Here is a 25,455-nt window from a genome sequence, read left to right on the forward strand (position 1 = left end):
ACTCCGCCTCCTCTGGTTTTTCTTTATCCCTCTCCTCTGCTGCGTGTGACTCTCGGGCTTTGTTCGCGTAGAACCGGGGGCACTGGCGCTGCAGGTGCCCCTCACCTCCACAAACGGTACATTTCAGTTCCTCTTTACAGGCTTGTGCCCAGTGCCCCCTGCCGCCACACCTATAGCAAAGTGTCAGGCTACAGAAGGACGCCAGGTGTCCCGCCAAGCCGCACCTGCTACACAGTTTCGGCTGGCCATGATAAGTCACATATCCACGGTAGGGCCCTATGGACACGACAGAGGGCAGGTGTCTCACCGTGCCGGGGTGTCTGGGGTCTTCGTCCAGGATGACTCTGGCTCTCCATGCCCCAGTCCAGATTTGCCACTGATCCAGGACCCGCTGAATATCGAGGATCTTTTCAACCCGCCCCTCCAGCCACCTTCTGACATCTGCATACTCTAGGTCATCTGTATACATTTTAAAATACAAAACTGTCTCCCGTGCCTTCTGGCCTGCTTCAAAATGCAGACCCCGTAAGTTCTCCTTGTCTGCTACTTCCGCGTACCGGGCCCAGAAGGCCGCGTACGCCTCTCGCCTCCAAAAGGTGATATTCCAGTGGCGGAAATTATCAAAAGCCACCACGCAACTTAAATCTTTAGGGTTCACATGCAACTCTTCAAAAAGCACCCTGGTCATAAAGTCTGCTCTCAGCATAGTTGTTTCTCCTTTGACCCCTTCTGGGGTCAAAGTGGCCTTCACCCGCAGCTTCAGCGTTTTTCGGGGGTCTCCTTCTTCCCACAAACAATAGGAAGGTTCCGGGCCCTTCTGGGCAGATTTACTGCTCTCTGCAGAGCTCCGCCTCCCTTCCGGCAGCTGGACCGCCCCCTCTCTAGAACCTTCTTGCCCGGTAACATTACCACTCTTCCTCTCCGAAGACACCACCTTGTCTCTTGCCACCGTGGACCAGTCCCCAACCGCCTCCGACGCCATACCGCCAGGACGCTCACCAGAAACGCTCTTCATTGTCGAAGCCAACAGCATCTTAGACGAAACACTTGCCGATCCATACTCTTCAAGAATCAAGGCTTGCTTCCACGCCGCCTCCTCCAGCAACCAAGCCTCTTCGTCCTGCTCCACTACCTCCATCACTCCAGCAAGTCAGCAGTCACACCACCTCACAGCTCTTGGAACCCCCCAGCTGGGGGGAGCTCGCCTACGTGGTCACGCTGCTTCCCCTGCCAGGCAAGCAGCTGCTGCAGGGAGCACTGGCAGCAGGGGAAGGGCCGCTTTTCCCTCCGCCTGAGCAGTAATTCATGCCCCACTGCTGCTGCCGCCGCTCAGCCCATTGGGTGAGCCTGTAGTTGCCGCAGGGCCCGGGCTAGCAGTGGCAGTGATGAATAAACTGCAGATAAGCACAGAGGGGGAAGCGCCCCACCCCTCCTGCTGCCACTGGGAAGTCTGCCAGAACCCAGTCCGCTGCAGCTCCTTAGCTGTTGGCTCTATTCTGCCCAGCCGTGTGGAGCCGCAAAGGAGCCGCAGTGAAATTTAGTGCAGTGTGGGCTCCCCCAGCAAACGCTACCCAGTGAGGGGTGGGGATGCTTTATTCTGCCCTAGCAGTAGCTCATGCCCCACTACCACTCAGCCCAATGGGTGAGCCCAGAGCCAGCAAGGGGCCCAGGCTGGCAGTGGCAGCAAGGAACAAACCGCAGCTGAGTGTGGGGGAAAACTGGCCCCTCCCCTCCCACTGTTGGCGCTCCTTGCAGCATTCACTTGGAGCCCACATGGGGCCACCTGTGCTGCTGTCTGTTGTTATGGCAGCAGCGATGCAGCAGAGAGGCAGGACAGCCCCACATGGGCTCTGGGCAGCTGCTACAGGGAATGCTGGTGGCGGGAGGGGGAGGGGCCGCTCTTGCCCCACGCTGAACAGCAGCTTGTTCTGTGCATGGGGTTGGGGCTGCTTGTGGTCATCCCCGCCTGTGCCGTGGGGCTGGGGCAGGTGGGGCTGGGAGTGAGTGGGCATGCGGCAGCTGGATGGGAGCCATGGCTTCTACTGCCAGTGTGAGCAGTGGGGCAGCCCTGGGAGGGAGGCAGCTGGCTCTGTGTGCCCCCTCCCCCAGTCATCTGCTGCATTACAGGTTCAAACATGAGACTAGCCCCCTGCTGTGAGCACAGAATAACTTTCCTACTTGGTCAGTGTGGAAGCCTCAAGGAGAGCAGAGCCGGAAAGGAGCTCGCTGAATGCTTCTGAGACTGGTAGTAGTAAGCAACCGTCAATCCTCTGGATCATGGCATACATATAAGAGGTCTAGTCAGGCGCCTGATGAATCCGTTTGTGGGTGACAGTTCAAGAGTGAGACAGCTTGTTACAAGTTTCACAGATCCATATGTTGTCTGAGCTGGTCCAAATTTACAGTGTGCTGCTTTCTTCTTTCACGCTTTGCTTCTATCCTTTGGATCAAAGCTGCTTCATGTTGAGCTGCACCCAGTGCCAGATGTTCCCTCCAGATTGGACGGGATTCTGCATGCTCCTTCCAGCTTTCTACATTGATGTTGAATGACTTCATATAATTTTTACACACTTTGTGGTATTACCGTAGTGGGTGACCCTGCTTTTTAGAATGGTCGCAAATCTTACTATATAAAATATTCTTTCGATATACGGTCTTCTGTTCTCTTGGCATAGCCAACCCATTGCAAACTTCTCTCTTTGACAGTGGTTTCTAAGGGCAAGGGTAGACTGAAAGGGGGCCCTAAATTGAAATGGTGTATTTTTAAAAACACCGCTTTAATTAAGGGCAAAGTAAACCCCCGTGTCGTGTACACCCATGTCTTACCTGCCTCTCTGGCAGTGGGGAGGGGAGGGCAAGCTGCCAGCAGGCAGAGTAGGCCCTGGGCTGGGTGGGGAGGAAGGCTGGTGCTTCCTTCCTTGGCAGCTGCAGCCCCCACCCCGGTGACACTTGCCTGTGGTCACCCGGCTTGGGTGGTTGTGGGGGGCTCTTCAGCCGTGGAGGGACAGACCAGGTCCCCGTGCAGCTCATGTAGGCAGGGAGGCTCCAGGGGGTGGGGAAAAAAAGATCAGGCTTGGTGCTTGGGCCTGCCTTCCTGGGCTGCTGCCAGGCTGCTTACACAGGTTGCCTGCAGTTTTTGAGCCACACAGAGCCTGGTGCTTTGCTTCACAGCTGTAGAGCAGCAAACTAAAATTTCTCAGAGGGGTTTTATTTTGCTGTGCCCCAAAGTCATTTAAGGCATATTACGCTGCCAAATGTGCTACAGCGGCTGGAACTAATGCGCAGTATGCTGCTGACACATGCAAGCACCAACACCTTTAAAGTGGTGCAAAAGTATTTAACTCTCTTTAAAGTGTCATGCACACATGCCCCTCATTTTGTCTACACACGCCCTTAGTGTGTCAATCCTGCACACTCCAGTACCTCTGTGTTTTGGTATTTTGTCTTCCCACTTCATTTTCAGGGCAAGACAACTTATGTAGAAACTGTTGAGTCTCTTAACATGCCTTGCATCTGTAGTCCATGTGTCTGAATCATAAAACATGGATGACAGGACACAGCCCTCATAGATTCACATCTTCACCTTAGCTGATCATTTGCTTTTATTCTATGCAAGTTTCCGTAATAGCCCAAAATTCTTAGCAATGACACCCAAGAGATTTATCCTCTAGAGTGGTGTCAAGTATTGGTTCTTCCACTCCTTGGTATATGATCACAGTCTTCTTGAAATTAATTGCCTTCCTAAAGCTCTTGCACGACTCAAAAAATCTGTTCAAGAGATTTTGCAGGAAAGATTCGCTGTGGGCAGCCAAGGCTGCATCATCTGCAAACAGGAAACATCTCAGAACCAGGTGTTTCACCTGGGTTTTCTCTCTAAACCTTGTGATGTTGAACAGGCCTCCATCTAGTCTGGTTTGAAGATAAAGGCCATCTTTGCTGTTCTTGAATGCATGAAGAAGCAGGAATGAAAAGTAGATGTTAAAGAGCATGGGGGCTAAGACCATGTTTTGCCCCATTGTTAATGTCAAAGGTATTTGCTTCCTTGTTTTCATATGCTACAGTTGCCTTTATATCTTGATGTAATGCGTGAATGTTGTTCAACACTTTGGGAAGACAACTCAGTTTCTTCAGAACAGTAAAAAGGCCCTCTGACGGTATCAGAGGCCTTGGATCAATGGTATTGTTTTTCTTTACACAGTAGTATTTGCTTTTCTTTACACTTCTCTTGCAGTTGCTTGATTGAAAATATCATATCAATGGTGGAGTGTCTCAAGTGAAAACTGCGTTGACTTTCAGGATAGATTCTTTCACCTAGATATTGCAGCCTAGGGAGTTTAGTTATACCCAGGACTGAGAACCTGTGGTAATAGTTAGCAAAGGAGGGCTCCATCTTTCTTATCCACCCAGGTCAGCCCAGACGGGGGGAAAAGAAAATGAGAAATGGCAACCAGTTAAGCTCCAAGTTTTCTGTCCTAGCCTTGAAGTTGGTCAGAACATTTTTTCAGCTTGAGTGTTGAGTGTTTGCTCTCTGGCTTTTGCAGGGAAGAGGTGCCAATGACTCTTAATGAAGCAGGCTTGAAGGCTCAGGGAAACAGTGGTGGGATGGTGAGTCATAACATGTGTTGAGGCACCTTGAGGCAGCAGAATTCAGAGTCCCCTGTAAAGGGGTGCCAGTTATCTAGAAATTCCAGTTATCTGAGTGTTATACCTATCAAGGAAGACAGGAGCACAGTGCAGCCCACCCTGCCCTGCCCTGTGCAGAATAAATAACAGAAATACTTGATGCGCATGCCAGATAGTCTTGACAAATATTCCAGTTGCTTAAGTGAGGATTTGGATTGGGGGGGATATTCAAAATTCTGGTTAATAGAGTATTCCGGTTAGTAAAAAGCTGTTTAAATTGAGGAGGGGGAGGGGATCACAAAAGGGGCAGAGGGAGAAGAACAGATCTGTATTTCTTATTCTTAGGGATAACTCCTTTAGCTAAAGCTACCACAGCCACATGACCACCAGCAGTTGCACATCTACAGAAAGACTAGCAATGAGGACCAGCTCATTCAAAATGAGCTGGGCCAAGAACCTGTAACTCCTAATAACTCCAGTGTGAAAGGTAAAGGAGACCAAAGAAATCATTGCATTCCATGTCAGTTGTTAATTTAAAGAACAAGGAGACACAAAGGCTTTTCTTTTGCATTGTCACTAATTGGGTTATTTGAAAACTCATTTCATTGCTTGGGAAACATGCAATAGACTTGCAAGCATTTGGATTCACATTTATCCTTTTTTAATCACCATGATATGATGTTGATGATCCAGAGAAGAAGAAAGTAAATTTGACAGTTCCACCATAAGTTTTCTATGCAAATAGACTTACGAAGAACTGGCTTTCTCTTTGACTATGCCATGTTCCCCCTGCTGTTTCTCCAAAGAGTTAAGTAAATATCTATTCTTTTATGATAGAAACTAGTGCTTGACTCAAAACAATAAGTGGTGTCCTGGTAGCCAGCATGCAGATTTTTACTACCCAATGATGAGGAAATAGTCTCTACCCCATTACTACTAATCCTTGCATGCAACTTCAAATGGTATTTCAGCAGCAGGTGAGAGGTAGCCACCTGCAGCAAGGAGGGAGAGGAGCCAGTACAGAGAGGTTATTCTTTTCCCCCAAAAGCATTGTTTTAAGGCAGTACTTGTATGTGGCCTCTAATTTTCAAATTTATATCTGAGACAGGCTGTTAATTCAGAGTCAATTTCAGTTGCTTAAAGATGGATTCAGAGGAACTTCAGCTAGAGGGAAATCCAACGCCAAATACAAGTTTTGTAAAAATTGTTTCAAACCCAAAGTCCGATGGAACCAAAAATAAAAGATTTTGTCATTTCAGCAGTCAGTTTTCTTTTGTGTTCTGTTAAAAGGAAAAACAAACCAGCGTTCCCCTGGAGTGTATATGTCCAATGTGAGCACTGCAACATTCTGCTTAGGCCAAAGAGAACAGACTAAACAGAAACGAAACAGACCTGTCTGTTTTTATTCTTTCAAGTTGAGGGAAATGCAGAGTGTAAACAATAAGCATAAGCAGTGGAAAAAGATATTTAAAAAATTATTTCATTTTTAATGAAGCTAAAGGCCATTGGTAGTATGTAATTACTGCATTATTGTAATTATGTGTATGTGGGAGTAATTTAAAATATAGCTCTTTCCCAGGCAGCATTCCTTTTCAGTTCAGTGCTAGGTAACTTACCAGTAGGAAATGAGCTGCGACCTTATTGACTGGGGTCTGTGATTTGAGAAGCAGAGAGATGTGTACAGTGGTTCTTAACCTTTTTTGACTCATAATGTTTAGACTCATGACATCCCTTGTTAGACTCAAGGCACCCCTCAGAAAATGGCAGCTCTTAGCTTTCACTCATTTGACTACAAAATAATTAAGTGATTCTTCTGTTGCAAAGAATACAGAAGGACCACAAGTCCAGAATATTTTTGACACTATGGATTCCTATTAGAAATCTCTGTTGTTTATCTTCTGTATCGTGTATGTGTTTGCACACCTAACAGTGCTAATTGTATGTGGCACCCTACCACATCCTTAAATGGATCTTGTAGCACAGTGTTTGAGAATCACTGCTTTGGACCCAGATCCTGGAGTCTGATTTTATGGGTAGGCCCTTATGTAGCCATAGGAGCATTATGTATTCTTAACTGTCTGTTCATGTGGATTTTGTTGCAGGATTGAGGCATTTTGGTGTTATATAAATATTCAAATGAGGTGGAAAGGCCCCAGAAAAATGCTCAAAAATATTAGAAGTAGTGCTGAACTGAACATGCATTTTCCATTAATATTAACAAGATGTAGCCAGAAGTAAGAAATAGAGAATATATGCAGTATCAATTGAAATGGAAATGGTGAGTTTGCAATTAAATAGTAGCTAAGAAATGAGAAAACATAAGAACAAATCAAGAGAGCAGTTTGAAAGATCCTTTAAGAGTAAAGTTATCAGTAGACAAGATGCCTGGCTATTTCAGCGCATGCCATATACTAGGGTTCACCAGCCTATGGCCCTCAGAAGCATTGGATTTGGCCTACAGACCTAGGGGGCTTCAGTTGTGGCATGGCTGCATGACAGGGAGAAGCAGTGGTGGTGTTAGTGGCCAGGTCTTAGAGCTAGCCTGCCTTGGACAGCCTCGGGTCATTCTGGCCTGCTACCTCAAAAAGGTTGCCAACTGCTGTCATACACTTATCTGACACTATGACCACATTGGGCAGGTTAAGGAGTAAGTGGCAAGGAGTAAGGGACTGGTAGCTCTTTGTCAGTCTGTCTGGACATACCTTACTGCTGTTTGCTGTTCTTGATTAAATCAAAAGGAAATGGCCTTTGTTAGAATTTGCATTGTGAGCCACAAATTTGAAAAGGTCCATGTAATCAAAAGTTTTGAAGCAAGTTGAAACGCTCAGTGTTCTCATGACCTGATCAGTGCTCAGACCTCTAACAGACATTAATGTACTCATGCAATTGGGATCTAATGAAGCTTGTGCTGGATCCCTCAAAACATGCATCCTGGGGTTCCCAGCTGTATAGCCATTTTTTGAAGGTCCAGTGTGTTTTAAAGATATGCCCTGATTATTGGTTTCCTGGTAACCCCCAGCCCTCCCCCCTCAGTTTGTCTAAGGATTGGGTATGGGCAGCTGGGCCTGGGGCCTGGGGCTGCCTCCAGTCCAATCCCACTGAGTGGTCCATGACACAGTTGCTTCCTGTCCTCTGGGGCTGCATCAGGATATGGCATGGGGCAGCCCTACTGTGCCACATGTTCAATTTAAGACATGATACAGATGAGCCACAGAGATGTTCTGCATTATCTTTGATGTTCTGGAACAGCTTTGTGGCTCATTTGCTATACTAGTTGCCCCCCTGCACCTCCCTGGCTCGGCAATTGGCCACAGGGGGGCCCTGGGTGTGACCCCAAGACCTAGGAAGCACCAGTTGCAAAGCTAGGTGCGTGTGTGTGTGTGGGGGGGGGTCCCACAACATGCTCCCCAGCTGACCTGGAAGTGGACCAGAAATGCTTCTGGTTCACTTCTGGGTCTGCTGCTGAGTGTGCTGGGGACCCCCCACCCCACGCTCCCATGGGATGCTACATCCATCTCACCAACTCAGCGTTCACGATCTGCCTGGTACCTTGAGGTACGTAGAAAAAGCATATAAAGCTGTGTCTATGTCCGAGTCGTCTAGGGTTCTGATTCAATTTGGAGAGAATAAAGGGCCTGATTTGATTCAGATTTGGTGATTTGGCTGCTGAATTGGGCTGAATCTCCACCGAATCAAATTGGCAACCGAAACTTCACACAGCCCTACTGTACACTCTACTTTAGACTTAATGGGCACCTACGCTTGTGCCTGACACTGCTCCGATGTGTTCTTGATTAATCGAGTCTTCTGGAGTGTGCTAATTACCTCGCTCCAGCGGCTTTAGTGTCACTTGTATTCCCCGTGCTTCAAAATGGCAGTGGGGGCATTCTAACTAAAGCTTTGAACAAGGTGTAGTTAAAGCACCCCTACCACCATTTTGAAGTACGGGAACACTGAGTATGCTGAGGGTACTTTAATTAGAGCCACTCTTAATTAAAGCGCCTTCCCCTCCCCCCACCATCCCGGAGCATGTGTAAAGATGTCCAAGATGGCTAAGAAGCTCATTAAAGTCATATTAACTGTATTTGACTACAGCTTCAAGCCCATCATTGATTCTTTGTTGGGAGAACTAAGACAGGAACATAGATTTGGGTTGATAAATAGGTTCATTTTGTGTTCTTTATGGACATTAAAGTACTTGGGCCACACACTGATTCTTTGGATTCTTTGCTAGCAGTAGCTTTTATTTGCTCTGATATGACGTAATAGTTGGATCATTACTTGCAAATGATCACTCAGTAAATGAAACCATATATAACTGTTTTGTATCTTTATCTTCCTTCTGTTACATTTTCTGTTTTTGCTCTCCTTCCCTCCAAGGTATTTGTTTGACAAAGCAATAGCCCCTATTATCTGCAATTGCATTGTCTAAATACAGATGGTCAAAAAGTCCGAGGCTGAATCAATAAGCAAGTGAACAGACGTTCACTTTTGATTCTGGAAGTGCAACCACAGGCCTACAGAGGCCCAGGCCAGAAGCCAGGGAGTGCTAGAACGTGGGCCAAGGCTAGCCTGCCCAACCAGGGGTGGTTTGCTGAGGAGGTACAATGCATCCTGGGATGCTGGGGGACTATGAGTTGACTTGAATCGGGAGGGGATTGGGGATAGAAATTCAGTAAACCAATTTTATCTTGATCAGTTAAGTCTAATACTGCATCCAGTTTCAGCCATTTTGAAAGTGGTTTATGTTCACTGAACTGCTGTTGTTACAAATTTGAACTGGTTTCTAATCGCTTATACCAGTTTGTGTGTAATTTCTGTCCCTACCTATGGGGCTATCCATATGAAGGAGAAAAAGGCATGACTTTTTCACAAATTGAATAAGAGTCAGTAATAAATTATGCAGAGCTACAATATCTTTATTTTATGTTTTGCATGTAGATTGCTGACCTGACCTTGTGCAATATTACAATATAAGGTCTAGTACAGGAAAAGCACGTAAGCGCATGTTTAAAGTTTATCCATGTGTTTGTGCTTGCCTGTGAAGGTCTGCTTTTCTAAATGGGGATCTTAACAGAGAATTGTAACCACTAGAACTCCTGGTTTACTTCAGTGGGGAGGAGCAACTGCAGAGCAGTTAGGTTTTCAGACTCTAAGTATAGGGTGTGAGTAGGATGTAGGTAATGTCAAGCTGTCTGAAATCAATGGATAAGCCCCACATTCCCTCCTCCTCATTCCTTATCTTCCATTGAGAAACATGAAATGGGTTCAGTCAATTTATTGGTCTATTGGTTTTCCATTAACATTTAAATAATAAGTGTCAGCCCTACTTACGGGTGCCTGGGCTTGAAGATGATGAAATTCCCTCCTCAGTTTGCAGCACAGGTTGAAAAGTCTGCTGGCCTCTGCTCTGCTAACATACAAACCTAAAAAAATCTTCTTTCGGTGTAGGTTTGCAGTTTACCCAAGTGCAGATTAGCAAGATTTCACTGTACACATGTATACTTGTATGTCTTGTAAAACAAGCAGTGAACTATAAAAACAATGGGAAAAAATCTTTAATAACATACTTCCTACTTCTGATTGTAAGGACATAGATCAAATGACACATGGTAAAATGGAAATTTCCTTGTCTATACTTGTATATAGTAGTGAATTTTAGCCGGCAACTAATGTTGCTATTCTAAAATACTAAAAGGTTAACTATTCAGAGAATTACTGGAAGTGTTTGAGAGAGATTTTTTTTCTTTAAATTTCTGTAATTTTTCAAAACTGAGGCATGCTAAGGATTTTCCAGCTGATATTAAGGAATAAGAAAAAGTTTTGAAAGCCAAAATAATCTGAGGAGTTTTTAGTAAGGGAGGATTGTGCATAAGATTCATGGTGCCAATATGAGCTGAGGAATTGATTTTTTTTTCCCAAACATTCTCTTATCGAGTTGCATAATGCAACATTACAATTGTTATTTATATAATGTATACACTTCCCTTTGCTGCTAGCTACACTTTGAAAGTTCTTTTTTCAGTATGAGAACCCAGCATACCCCAAGAATAAACCCCCTCCCCCCCCCCAAAAAAAAACCTCCGAAGTCTGACATCTTTAAATAAGCAACTGAATGTTATAAAGAGCAAACCTCACTTACAGTTAGGAAACAATATTTACATTTAAGGTTGAAAAGTCAGGATGTAGGAAAATTTTGTTAATTTGGAAGGTGACCTTTAAGTGCACCAAAACCAAATAATTTGTAAGCTATGGCATAGGGCACATTCCTGCAAAATTTGTGTGAATACTGCTTTAGTGGTTCTTGAAAGACAAACAAAGAAACCTGGAATGAAATCTTTATCCACCTCCCAAATAAGATTGGAGCTAACAAAGGCATACAGCAGTGCGCTTTCAAAACTTGCCATTAAAATGAGGGTTCTGCAGCACAGTTAATGAGATGGCTCCTAGTGGAAAACAATCTGTTTTTAAGAATGTTTAGATCAAAAGTAATTTCTAATAATCTATGAAATAAAATCTCTTTTCCATACTTTTCATTCACTAGTAAAGCTTTTCATGTTTGCATTGTTTACTTCAATCAGATGTTTTCAGTTTTACTTTTTCTCTCTGAAAATACTCGACAGGGTTAGTCAGTAGTGACCAAAAGTATTATTTTTTTTCTTAACCTCCCTCTCCCCCTCCCAATAAAAAAGAGTGAGAATAAAGAGGGAGAAGGAAAAAAAGAAACATCTTTGCTTAAATGATTTGCAAGCATCTGTGCTTTAAGGTACTTTTTATGAACACTCCTTAGTAATGACTCAAGGTAAAAAAGCAGAAAAGCATCCAATGTTAGGAAATTGCAATCCAATACCATGTAATTTAAACCTGCCGTTGCTTTTCTTGTACTAAATGACATACAGATGGGTAGTTTTGTTCCCTCTACTTAGGAACACAATTGGTCTCTTTATGAGTGTATATATATTACTAGCAAAAATATTTTGGTCAGGATTATTTCTAATTGTACGTACTATAACTACTTCAGTAATTAAAGTGTTTTTACCTGAAGTATTTTGTCAGCTAAATTTTCAGATGGTTATTAAATACCCTTATACTAATGTGACATTTTTTTGGTTTCCATTCACCAAAGCAACCAGTATTAGTTACTAAAAAGAAATCAAGTTTTTCCTTTCTCAAAAAAAATTTTTTTTGTAACTTTTTTTTCCTGGTGTAATTTCAGGTTTTTTGCGTTATAACAGTGTTTTCACAATGATGCATAGGTACCACTTCAACTTCCTTGTATGTGTAGAACTAATAAAAGTCTTAGTTAAAGATTTCCAAAGGTTCAGAAAGGAGTTAGACATCATAGAAAAATCCTGTCCCTTGTTTTTAGGATGACTTGACTTCTGAGTCCTGTACGTTTCTTAAAATGGTGAAGTGACTTCACAATTAAAGCTTGTATTCTGATTGATCAAACTAGACAGGCTATGAGGAGGATTCTTTAGTGACAAAATTATACTTGTTTGTATGAAGTAAAATTATATGTGGTGATGGTGATCAGATCAACCACTACGGTAAAGTAAAATAATTGACCATATTTAAAATGACTGCAAAATAATCGGATGCTAAATTTTGGCTAAACATCATATGCCCATTACCTTATGTCTACAATATAGATGTCTTGTAAAGTTGTTTGAACTATTTTTTTTTTTTTGCAGATTTCTTTTCTTTTCTTTCTCTTTTTTTAGTGGTAGAAAAATATTACCTTCTCATGAATGATTGTGTGCAAAAGTGTAGTATGGTACACAGAAGGCTTTGGCTGTAGCACATTGTCACTGCTCCAGTGGAATCACCTGGCTCTTGAGCAACATTCTTGTTAAACTTGGATTTGAAGAAATAACCAGCTGCAGTTCAGCTGAGCCATTCTGAGTGCATTAGGGACCGGTCTGGTCATTGACAAGTGAATGCAGAAGCTATGCTGTGGCTGTCAGCCAAAGCAATTATTCAGGATTTAAGTTAAAAAGGCTCCTTCTCCCATATCCTCTCCTTTTTGCAGGGTCATGTAGGGATAAAAAGGACTGTAAGGTGGTCTTTTCCCAGCAGGACCTGAGGAAGCGTCTGACACCCTTGCAGTACCATGTCACTCAGGAGAAAGGGACTGAAAGGTAAGGCAAGAATGAAGGAAGTACGATCATTAAGAAATATTCATCTTCCCTTTCCTTGCTTTTCTCTTTTTGGTCCTGTTTCCTCATCTTCCCCACAAACTGTTTTCAGGATTTCTGCACTTGTTTACTAACTCCTACAAATTAACACCACTGAAAAGACAGGAATCTGCAATGTGGAGGTAAAGCCCAAGGGTTTTTTGTGATTCATTTTTTTTCTAATGAACACCGCATGTCTTATAAAATCATGGGGTTTACATTTAGGGTCTGTTTTTAGTTTAATACAAAATGTGTAGAAGTAATAGCGGTTTAGGTACAATTTTTGGAAGACATCACAGTAAGCAGAACCACGAGGGAAATGGCCCTGTGCCAAGAGGCTGAAATTTTGAAGGTGGTCATTGTAAGTATAGACATTTTGGCTGCAAAAAGAAGGTAGCATAATTTAGTTCCTTTCCACCCCACTCCAATTTCTTTTTGAAGCACATGTGGAGAAGGTATTTATTGGATCATTTGTGGTTGGAATGTCAAAAATTTTCAATAACTGCCCTCACATGGCTTTAGTCCTTGGAAGTTGGCCTTAAATCCTGGAGGAAAAAAAAGTGCTCACTTCCAAGACTGCTTTTAGTGAATAAAGTCTCTCTCAGCTGATTCCAGCAGGAAGGTAACTTGCCATGGTCTAACCATTTTTGTTGTCTAATTTATACCATTTGAGCTTGGCATGAGGCCTTAGCTTACCTGTGATCCAAATATATTAATGATGTAACTGCTTGTTTTGATTCATGAATGACCTGAAAGAGTTCTTTAGTGCACATGGGGTCCTAGTTAATAGGCAACACTCTTCCCATCAAAGTGTATTGTATACTGAATTGACTAAATGGGAATCACTGGCACAAAACCCCCGACAAATGAGCTGGCACTGGGAGGGGAGCCTCCACTCATGAAGCCTTCCTTCACCCAGATCACTTAGAGTTGTGTACAAGATTAGGAGAATGATTTAATGCACACAAACAATCGGAGATTAGGTCATTCTTAAAAATCCTGTTTATATATATAAAAAAAATTGGACCTCATAAAAAGGGTGAAAGGATAATAAAAACAAGCTGCCGAGCACATAGAGTTTTTGTTGGACTAGCACAGCTGATTTGTATTAGATGAATGACCTCCTAGCCCTTAAGATTGTTAACTTAGAAAAATATTCCCTGAAAGCTGTAATATTCCTTTTAAACTAAAAATGTAAGGGTCACACAGCTTGAAATCATGGACCAATTGTTTCATTTTTGGCTAAAATGCTTCTGGTACTCTAACATGCTGGCAGCCCATCCTACACTAATGAATGGATAGTACTGTCAAGCCACTAAAGATGCACGTTTTGCCTTATTTGTTGCTTAGCATTTGAGCTCTCTATAAAAAGGTTTGTTGAAGAATAAAACCAGAGAAATGCTTAAGATTAAACTGAATTTCTAACGGTCTTTATTTAAAAGAAATTAAAAATATGTGAAAACTTCCTAAAAATAGTAAGTGGGAATTGTTTGTTGTACTCTAATCTTTATTTCTTCATGCATGATAGGAAGGTAAGGCAAATTTATAGACCTTCTTTTTTCCCTCTGACTGCTTTACGTGCTCCATGTTAAACAACAGTTGTTAACTTCTGAATTGTTTTTTCACCATAGAAAATACATTCTAAAGTCTTAGCAAATTTAACTTTGCCAATAATATTCCTTTATTCATTTTTTAAAATATAATCTCATTGTTTTCCCAGTGCCTTTGAAGGAGAATATACACATCATAAAGCTCACGGGATATACAAGTGTGTTGTCTGTGGAACTCCATTATTCAAGTGAGTATTATAGCTTCAAGATTGCTATCTCAATTAGAAGTTATGCAAAGTTCCAGTGTTTTCATTCATGTTCCAGAATTTACGGTTGTTTTTTTAATCAGTAAGTAATATAAACATTATCTTTTAGTATTATTGCCACTTTTTAACATTACTTTATAATAGTATAATACAGTAAAATGAAGTCTGAGAAGATAAATAATACGACTAAAATGGGTTTTAGGATATACAGCCATAATTCATATGGGGAGATAACACTAGAATTCTTTATTGCAGTACTAAAGATCCAGTTTTGGGCATAAACCAGATATTCTCATTTGTACTTCCTTTCTCTGGTTAGGTTGGGAAAAGAATATCAATAGCAGGATAAGTGTTCTGGGAATTCCTTCAGCCTGTTTAATAGTTTGTGCACAAGTGTAAAGGAATATATGTGCATCTTTGTGCCTGTGTGCACAAATAGGAAATACAGTAGAAAGAAGGTGCCTGAACAAGTCATAGGAACAGGTCTAAGCAAAACTCTTTGGAAGGGTTCATAAGTGCCATGTCAAAACCAGTGTTTAGACTTGCCCCACGAGTGCCACCAGCACCAGTCTGTACAGTGCTCATTGCAGTGCAGACCAGCACTTGCTCCAGATCAGGTTTCCAGGCTTCAAAACCTGAGTACCATTTTTTAGGAGTTAAAGTTGTTGTAAAAATCCTAATTATCATTTTATCTCTGACTTTTATATGGTAATTGAACTGAGACATGCCTCTACTTGTAACTTTTGGGTTTTAATGAATCTTTGATTAACTTCCAATGTAGTGTTTGTATTTTTTGTGAAAGACAAAATCAGTATTATGGGGCAGTGAAGATTTTGCTGCAATTATTTAACTAGATGTGTTAAATTTGTTCTAGGGGGGTCTTCTGGAAGGATGAAAAGATAGCTTGTTTTTACTCACCCTTTAATTTGTCTGCTGAGACTATTTACAAAAATCACATTGTAATTAGTATCTTTGTAAGATAGACAACTGGTCCCTGAGACGCTAGTTCATACGGAGATCACTCTATAGACTCTAACCTGAGAAACTTGTGTTCTTGAGGCGTCATATCCAATTTCTCCAGTGCGCCACTTGCAAGGTTCTCCTCTTGCCCTCCCCTCTGTGTAAAACTCCATGGGCACTTGTACATGTGATGGGGGGTTAGTCCTCCTAAACTGAAATAGTGAGTTTTTAATTGTGATGATTAAAAACCTACTGGTTCAATTTAGGGGCTTCCATCACTGTTATATATCTTTTTTTTTAGTGGAGACTGCCCATGTCTTCTGCTGCTGGTGAGCTGAGCTCTGTGTCTGTGTGTGTATGTGGGGGCTGGTCCTTCTTTCCATGGTGGTGGGGCCACCCAAGTGGGCTGCTAGCGGGCAGGTGATGCCCCAGCTTGGCCTGGGGGAACAGTTGGATCGGGCTGGGTCCTGCCTGTGAGCTGGGGAAGTAGCCGCCTACTAGCACCTCAGAGGGAAGGACTGGGGCCCCCTGCAGCTCAGGGCCTGTTGGCAGCTTGCTCCCTGGCTGCAAGAGAAGTGGGCAGGCTCCACGGGGGGAGGAAGAATACAGCCCCTCACAGTTTCCCACCCCACTTTTTTTTTCCAGCAGAGCCTGCCCGCACAAGCTGCCACTGGGCTACACGACCCCTGACTGGGGGTGGGGGTGGGAGGGCAGTCCTTCCCTTTGTGGTGGCAGTGCCCCCCAGGGCTACCTGGGCAGGGTACTAGGTCCATGGGTGTTGACCCAGCTCACTGGTGGAACCCACTTGACCCAACTGTTCCCCAAGCCTGTGCAGGGAACAGCACCCAGTGGGCTTCCATTGGTGAGATTTCATGGATGAAATTCTTTCTGCGGACTGGGTTTCTTTCTGTGATGTTTGTGGGAGTTAGAGGAGACTATCAACAAATTCATTTTCCAAGATTTATAGTTTAGTTGTTTACATCAAGGAATGCATAGTATTCATTACCTATCCCCATTGTTTCCAGAATCTTTGATGTAATTAAGCTCTCTTGCAGCTGAGGAGCATGTGCATTTTTGGTACCTTCTTTTATCTTTTCAGTTTAAGCAAGACAATAAGTTGACCTGTGTTTCTGTATGCACCTGTGAATTAGTGACACTTTCATGCAACAGGCTGTTCAGTCTGTGGGGTTCTGGCCTATACTTTCATTCTCTTTTATAGTAATGTCCAGTATTTCAGATAATTCATTCTGTCCATTGAACATGCTGCATTGTCCTGGCCATGGCATAGCTGAATAACAGTCCTCCTTTATGTTTCAGGGTTAGTCTGACAAGGTGTCCCTGTTTGAGTCCCCATTAGTTTTACAGAAGTGTGGGAAAGGCTGTCCCACTTTCTATAATGGCATCCAACTGTCCATCTGAGGAAGTGTTTGCCTTGCCAGTCCTGTACCTCCAGGACTGTTACTTTCATAGGAAGGGTTCATTTTTGTGTTTTGATGCCTTGTTTCACCTTGGTTAGTGAAATCCCCTGGGTGGTACTTCAATAAAGAGGGAAAAGGTATGGTTGGGCAAGAAACAGGAATCTCCTGTCCCGCTGCAAAAATCTCTGATGTGTTTATTTCGTATCAACTTTGCCAAAAGCACCTGGGGTGTTTCTGCCATGTTAAGTAGTCACTCTTCTTAAGTTTAGCCTGTATAAATTATTGAGATATCACTGACTTCAGTGGAGCTATGCTGATTTACTTCAGTTGAGGATGTCTTCTGTACTGTGCAGTAAGTGCATGGGGTACACTTAAACCATTTTAACATAGAAAGTGACATTAAAAATAAACAGGTAAAACTGAAGTTATTCTTACCTATTATCAGTACCTCATTTTATACTTGAAAGGCATTTCACTGCCAGTAATAGGCAAGTATGAAGAACTGTATAGATATCCTAGTAATGCAGAATACAAACGCAAATGTCTTAAAGCAATAGCAGTATCTGATCCAGTGAAATCCTCAGTTTAAAAGGCAAAGTATCAAGAAATAATGAGTTCTTCAGCTGGAAGTTATGTTCTTTTATGTCAAACAAATTAAGAATAATGCCTGGGAATGGAAACTCTGTGAATCTTTTCAGTAAAAAACAAACAAAAAAGTTGTGGGAATACAAAGAAAAAGTATATAGCAAGAAGAAGGCAACGGGGAAAATCCAAAATCTGTTAAATTTTCCCCATTTGGAGGCTAAATCACCAATTTATTCTTAGGAGTCTACTAATAGAAGTGCAAAAATAACCATACATTAAAACTCAGGCAAGTAGGCTTCCTTTCCCCAACATGTTCTATTTAAACTCATGTTTCCATTTGGTTCTTGTTGGGTGTCTGTTGATCTTTTCCCCCCCTTTGCACTGTAGTAATCCATAAATATATATATTTGACCTATGGACCTGTCAGGTTAGGCAGGAAGGAGACTGGAGCTTCAGCACTAATATTAACAAACTTCAGCTTTTAATGTGTCTGATTTACGCTGTTTCATTACTCTGTGACATGCAAGGTCAGGGAACACATGAATTTTAACGCTCCAGATGAAAGACCTGAGGGTCTGGGGGGGCTTGGTACATGTTTAAGACAGACCTCTGTCTTTATCAGTAAGAGTGATAAAAGAAACAATTAGAATCCAACATCTCTTCATCTAAGCTGCTCATACCAGCCGTTTAAAAAACTGGGGAATGTGCTTTAACTTTTTCCGTAGTCAAAAGAGTCTCAAACTTTTATTTCATGAAATCCAGTTGTCCCATCAGGAAATGTCACTCTAGACACTTTATCAAATTAGACTGTCTGCCTAAAGAAAAGAATGCACGAGATAAGAATTCCCAAGATCAGTTTGTGTTTTTTGTACTCTATTTCCTCTAACATTCTTTGTTCTATGCATGTATAGTGTACTATTTGCAATGTTGTCTAGTTAGATCATATGGTCTTTGGGTCAGGGGGTGTATCACTTAATGTCAACTTACAGAAAATTGCAATTATCTATATTGCTAAATCGCTGAAGGTATGATAAACTACTAATTCAGTCTACTTTAAGGGAAAAAAGATTTTTTTGAGTTTCTTTTCTCTAAAAATGTTCTTTACTTGGTAAAAATATCACTTTCTCAGCAACTGTAGCATGAGAATACTTGTGTTTTTTCTAATTAAATGCAACTATCTCATGCCCAAAAGTACATTCCATAGAGGAGAAATTATCAACAGTTTATTAAACAACAATAATATGTATATACATACACAGATTATAAGAACAGATGGTCTGTACAGAAGAGATGAATAGGAAAATACCAGAGAATGATTTTCATTAAAAAAAAGATATTGTTTTTGTCTCAGCTTCTGATTTTGAGGGATAATAAGAAAACTTAAACCGTAAGTTACCCATTCATCCACTATTACTTTTTATTGCTTTTGGAAGGAATTGTCCTCAACAGGTGCAACCTTTTCTGTCTACTGCAGTACAATGCAAGAAGTATCAGTGTATGTTTGTTCATATTATTTAACTTCCATGGCACATGGAGAGAGATCTGTAAATCTAACTAAATGTTTAAAAGAAAGCCATTAGAAACACTAAATATAACATTTCAACTCAGAACAATCTTTGACAAAGCATAGGACTCCATCTAGCCACATCTGTAACGTAAGATGTAATCAAAATTAGTTTGTAAACGCATGAAGTTATAGCAGCAAAAGACTTAGGGCCTAGTTCCACAAAGGTATTTAGTCACATAATTCCAATTTAGGTGTCTAACTTCTCATTGAAATCAATAGCTTGGCCCTTAGACAATACAGTGTCTTTTTTTAACTTTGGGGTTTGTCACCAAGGGGAATCCATAGTCCTTAGTTAGGCACTTAGGCTCCCTATACCAGTGATTTTTAACCAGGGTGCCATAGCACTCTGGCGTGCCTAGAGATGCTTCTAAGGAGATGGTATAATGGTAGAGTTACAAACATGATTCCCAAAATAAACCCAGAGATTTCAAATATGAATTCATAGGGTTAAAAATATTCTGTCTGGTTGTGCTCTTTAGTAGTTCCTTGCAACAGAAGAATTGCTCTAATATTTTTCTGTAGTCATAAAGGCATGTGCAACCTAAGAGCTGTCGTCATCTGATGGGTGTATTAAGCTGATTGCTTCAGCCACTGCCACAGGAGGGACAGAAGTTCTCTGGGCTGGGTGCCTGCCCATGCAGCCAAGCATGGGGACACCGGGAAGCCCCTGCTTTGGGGACTTCCCCCCCAACCCAGCCCAGGGAAGCTGAGGGTAATTCTTCCCCTCCTGAACCCCACAACTGCTTGCCTTACCCCTTGTGAGTCTCAGGGATACCCCAGGGCAGCTTCAGGGAGTGGAAGGAAATTCCTCTGCTCCTCTGCAGCTGTTTGCCTCAGATTCACAGCAGCTGGGAATGAAGGGGGAGGGTAGGGGGATGAAGGGGGTGCCTCGGCTCCACAGGATTGCCTGTGTTGGGGAACCCAGGTTGGGGGAAGCCCTGGAGGAGAAGGCTTCCCCAAGGTGGGCTACAAACCCCACCATGGGAGGGGCAGCAGGGGGTTGGGAGCATGTACTGGGGAGCCAGTCGAGGATGGCCCCACTTGGCTGGCAATGGACAGCAGGTTGGGAGATGTGCTCTACCACCTCCTGCCTACTGGCCTTGGTCAGTGTAGGGCTCCCCCTGCCTTTCCCAATTGAAAACTCTGAATGTCATTTCAGTTGGTAGTTGGTTCAATCTACACAGTTTAAAGGAAGCTGCCTAGATTGAATTGATTCTGACTTGGGCTTTTTTAGAGGTGCACCGATAAAGATTTTTTGGGGCCAATACCAATGACTGATTATTCATGAGCCATATCGGCCGATACCAATCTGATTGCTACTATGCAGCCCAGCAGCTTGGAGAGCAGCATCCAGCTGGGAAGCCTATTGCAGGGGAAGGGGCGTGGCAGGGGCAGATCGAGTCCCCTGCAGTGAGGGAGGGAGTAGGGCTGGGGCAGAGGCAGGTGCTGCTGAGCTGGGGCAGGGCAGGAGACGGGATGGAGCTGCACTGCTCATCCGGGAGGTGCAGAAAAGGGGGGTAGATCCTGTCATTATGTGCACCCCTGGGGAAGGTATGGGGGGCAGGAGGGTGTGCGCCTTTCAGATCTCTTTATGGGGCAAGGGCAGGCTGCTGCCGCTGCGGGCTAGGGCCAGGGACTGTGCTGGGCTCTTCCTTGTTCAGGCATGTTTGTTCAGAGTATGCCAGCTAGATTGGGGAGGGGCAGGGTAGTATCCAGTTTATGGCTCTTGATTGGGCTGAGGAATGAACTAAGCCCCTAACTGTTTAGCCAGGTTAAGAATAAGGTAGGTCTGGACATACTAGGAACAGATCTTTACATATGGAACTTTCCTGGCAAATCCTTACAGACTTCACGTGGCAGCTAAGTGGGGTTTTGAGAATCCCAAGTTTGAGCTTAAGCATTTAAAGTGGGAGATTATTTGGAAGTTGCCCATGTCCTTCTGCAGGTCTAGCTCCTCACTTCCAGAATCCCCCCCTTAAATCACCTGATCTTCCTAACTGTCTGCAGGGAAAGGCATGCCTTACGCTATACTTGGAGAGTTAATAACTCCAGGCTTGGCTAACCCAGGTAGAGGAGTGGATTCCACAGCTAGGGAGGATTCCCATGAGAGACCCTAGCAGCTACTCTCTTTTTGAGTGCTTCCACTGACGTCAAGTGCTATAATGTGGCACGAAGAGAAAAAGGGGTTATATCAAATAACAGTTCCAAAACATGTAGGGTTTTACCTTGAATCCACCCGAAATCCTCATAAAAACAAACGAACTTTGCTTTAGGAGCAGCAACCAGGATGGGCTGAGCATGTGGTGGTGGCAGCAGCAGCAGCTCTACAGCCAGGGACTGGTTAGGAGGTCCTGGCATGGGTGTTACCCCCTCCTGCTTACTCCAGCTCACAGGACCACGTGCCCCTTCTGTTCTCAGAACCATGTCCTCCTGCTCTTTGCCCCTACCCCATCCCTACCCTCTTAGAACCACACTGCTCTTGGAACTGCATACCTCCACCCCCTTCCCCCCAGCCCTTGCTCTCTCTTGGAACTACATGCTGCTCTCAGGATTTGCCTTCCCCCTGCGTGCACCCCACCCTGCCTTCCCCCAAGTTGCATGCTTCCCCTGCTCTGTGTCACTGTTTGCTCCAGGCATCAGCTCTGTTTGTTACATCACTGGCTGATCCAGAAAGCGCAAAGGAGATTCCGCAGCTGTCCTGAGGATAGCTCCAGCTGGAAGTCCCTTCCCCTCATCCAAAGTCAGCTCAGAAAGATGCACCTCAGTGCTTTCCCTTCCCTGGGTCTCTGTGGACAAGGTTCTTTGGGTACATCCAATATCTTTTATCAGACCAATTAAAATAGTTGGAAAAATTTTTCTTTGCAAGCTTTTGAGTACAAATACTCTTCTTCAGGCAGAGGAACATTTTTCAGACTGTCTTGTTCTGGCAGTCTTGCTCTCCAGCATAGTGAAGCAGCACAATAAACAAGGACAGTACAAGCACATTTTCCCAAGCAGCAAGGAAAGAGAATGGTGGAGAAGCTGATGCCACAGCAGATTGCTGGAAAAAGAAAATAGTTGTAATTCAGCAATCACACTAGCTAGCACTGCTCTGGTTGCCATCTGGACCTTACAAGTTAATTAGGTAGTCACCATTTGCAATATCATATGGTATCCTGACTTCCTAGTGTGTAACTTTGTTGGAGGTATAGAGAATTGGAGAAGAAATGCCAAGTCTTTGTAGAATTTCAGAGGAGGTTTCCTTAACAGGAAGGAACCCCTTAGAGTTTTGAACAGTTTGACAAAGTTCAGTTGTAGAGAAGCCTGCAGGTTTAATCAGTCTGCTTTTACCAGCAGGAACTGTGCACTCCCTGAAATTGCTTCTAAGTAAATGCAGTGGGAGTAGGGACAGTCTAGACCAAAAAATTATGTTGAAACCAAATCTGATATCTCTTTTCCAGCTCCAAAAGCCTTTATTGCTAGATAATGGGTTTAGTGTATACGGAGAAGCAGAGTTAAGCAAATATTCTGTGTGGTGGTAAATGCGAATTCCATCAGTGACAGCATTTAGTTCCTAAAGGATTGAAGAAGGCTTTGAATTTTCTGGTAGCTTGGAATAATAGCATTGCATAGAAGGCCTCTAAGACATGTACTGTATGTGAATATTTTTGCAGGAAAATTTAAATTGAAATATAGCACAGATAGTGAAATAAGTCATTGCACTAGCACTTGATACTAGGAGATGAACCCTTTGCAGTAAAGCCTGTGCCCTTTTCCCCATAATACAGTGGTTGATGGAGCAGCTGTTTAAAAAAAAAAGTGCCATTCCCAGGATTTATGCATGAAAGTTATGGTTGTGCAAGTTGGAACAGCAGTTTAGCCTGTAGTTCCTCAATAGCTCTCTAGTGAAAGAACTACACAATCTATTGATTGTTGAGTAGGCTAGCCAGATTACTGAGGCCTGAAGTTTTAGCCTACCCTGTCTTAACCATGTTGTTTTGCATGTAAATATTGTCTTCACTAGATGTACAAAGCTAATGAGAGAGACTCTCTTGACAGTTTTGTTTAGGGGTGGGTCTTATAGGAGCTTCCATAGCTAAAGTTAGATGATTCTGAACTTGTAGTTAGTGCGTGGATAATTTTTAAAATCCTACGTATGACAGGCCTGTGACAAACAGCATGATACTAGATACTGTAGTTCAGTGGGGCCAGCCTTTTTGGTAAGTGTGCAACAAGCTTCCCCCATACCCTTCCTGAGTTTCACTCCACTCCGTTTCCCTTACCCAATCTGCTGCTCATCTTTCTGCACCTTGTCCTGTGCTCCCTTACCAAGCTGCTGCTCTGCTTTCTGCCCTGTGCTCTCTGCCTGATTTGATATTCTTTCTGCTTCTTCTCCAGTCTGCTGCATGCGACAAATCCAGGCTGACCATGCCACTTGTGAAACAAACATGCAAGTGTGAAACTTCAGTAAGTTGCCATTCAGTTTAGGGTTGGTAAAACCTGTTTTTCTCTGATCATTGGTAAGTCACATCCATGCATTGAATCTGATCTTGGTTTGTCATGCAGTCTTGCAAACTGTGCTGAGTTGTCTGCTGCATACAGATTTCTTAAGTACCAGGAGATCACCTAGAATCATAAGGAAGTTAATTCTTTCCAAGCTGCTGCTATCCAGAGCTATCTTCAGTGCATGTAGAATTAAAACTTCAGTCACAAGTTAGTGGAACAGTAAACCTGAGACTCCTTTCTGTACTTTCGATTGATGGAACCTCACCAACTGAGTTTTCTGAAAAGAAGGACATTGAGTTGGAGGATCTGCCTGTTGGACAGAGGAAGTTAGAAAGGGTGGGACTTCCAGAAGGAAGAGGATGAGGCTATATTTAGAATAGGTAAGCAGAAGATTGGACAGTATTTAAAAAAAAAAAGATAGGGGACAAGGTTAAGAACAGGGTGGTAAAATAAGAGTTTTTGAATGTTTAAGAACTCATACAAACTTTTGAAATTTGTTACTACTCACCTATCACTAATCACTGATGAAATGCAGTTCCCTATTTAAAATGCTAGAGGGCAAGATGTAACAAATACTTGTATTTAGGGCAGAGAAGAACTACATTTAGACTTCTGATATGTGTGCATAGTGTACATTGGCTTCCACTGGTGTTTCACAAGGTCAAACTTTGGTCTTGAAAATTTAGAAAATTCAAGTTTATTTTCAGTTTCCCATATTTTGAAAGCCTGCTGTCTTGGTTTGATAATGTATCAGTACCAGTTACTGTGGCTAGAAGAATTACTATTCAGTCAGTTCTGGTTGATCTGTTATGTTTAGCACGCCTTGTGCCAGAGTTGGAGCTGCTGCTGCAGCATGACCCACGCAACAGCAGCACCTCCAGCTCTGGTTCCAGGGCATGAGGCAGGGGCCAGCTGTTGGGGAGGTAGAGCCATAGCAGTGGCAATAGGCAAAGTGGTTGGAGGGTGACTTGGGGTAGTATCAGCCCTGATTACCCCACTTTTCATCACTTGCCATGTCCATCAGAGCCCAACTGCCATAGATTCTGCAGCAGGTCATGACCCCTGGCCACAGCCACCAACTTCCAGTGACCTACAGTAGTCCAATGGGCTGGATAGAATGACTCTGCATGCTGTATGTCTGGTACCTCTGTTTTAGATGGGCGTCTCTCTAGTTTCGCAGTGCCAAACCAAGTTTGCCCTGGAACCTAAAGCTCCCCTCTATTTTATCCCAATCATCAGGAGGATTAGGCATGGGGTAGCCACCCTTGCCCAATCCCAAGAATCAGGATGGCAGCAGCCTTAGATCTTGAACTTGGATTAGCTGCCCATAGGGATCAGGCATGGGGCAGCTCTGGGTTCCTGTTTGAGACCTGGGGCTGCCCTCAGCCTGATTCTTGGGATTAGGCATGGGGGTGACTGTGTTCTGGCTGCCCTGTGCCCAGTCCTCACCATTAGCTGATCATTAGGATCAGGGATAGGGCAGTGACAGGTTCCAAGCCATGGGGCCTTCTCCTGGCTGATAATCAGATGATCATCTGGATTGGGTAGACCACAACCCCAGGTCCAGGATACATGTTACATGTTCAATTTTAATCACAATACAAACCATCCACAAAGATGTTCCATATTAAATCACACCATAAATTGGCTGAATGTGTAGCATGCTGCATTCTGGATGAAAAATGCTTTACTCAGTGAGAAGCTAGATCTGAGAGAACTTGATGGGGAAGGATGGAGGAAGAAAAATGAGGAGACTGTGGATAAATATTGACTTGCTGCAGAAGATTGGTTGACTTCAAACAACTGTGGGGGATTCCCGCCAAA

At 43.2% G+C, this 25,455-nt stretch overlaps 2 protein-coding genes across 4 annotated transcripts in view; one reads left to right on the forward strand and one right to left on the reverse strand.

Annotated features, from left to right (window-relative positions):
- MSRB3 (methionine sulfoxide reductase B3) overlaps positions 1-25,455 on the forward strand; it is a 128,718-nt gene that overhangs the window by 43,236 nt on the left and 60,027 nt on the right. For all 3 annotated transcript variants that reach the window (XM_090042454.1, XM_090042453.1, XM_090042455.1), the window contains exons 3-4: positions 12,656-12,764; positions 14,521-14,598. In XM_090042454.1, the coding sequence (XP_089898580.1) occupies positions 12,656-12,764; positions 14,521-14,598 (187 nt within the window). The remainder of the gene's footprint in view (positions 1-12,655; positions 12,765-14,520; positions 14,599-25,455) is intronic.
- Positions 2-12,648, reverse strand: LOC149865798 (uncharacterized; the record flags this gene model as incomplete). The annotated part of the gene is made up of 1 exon (XM_090046282.1): positions 2-12,648. A coding segment is annotated over exon 1 (1,137 nt), but the record flags the coding sequence as incomplete, so codon positions are not given.

The sequence above is a fragment of the Crocodylus siamensis genome, chromosome 4 (assembly GCF_052110815.1).
Source record: "Crocodylus siamensis isolate JL-2025a chromosome 4, ASM5211081v1, whole genome shotgun sequence".
Lineage (NCBI taxonomy): Eukaryota > Metazoa > Chordata > Crocodylia > Crocodylidae > Crocodylus > Crocodylus siamensis.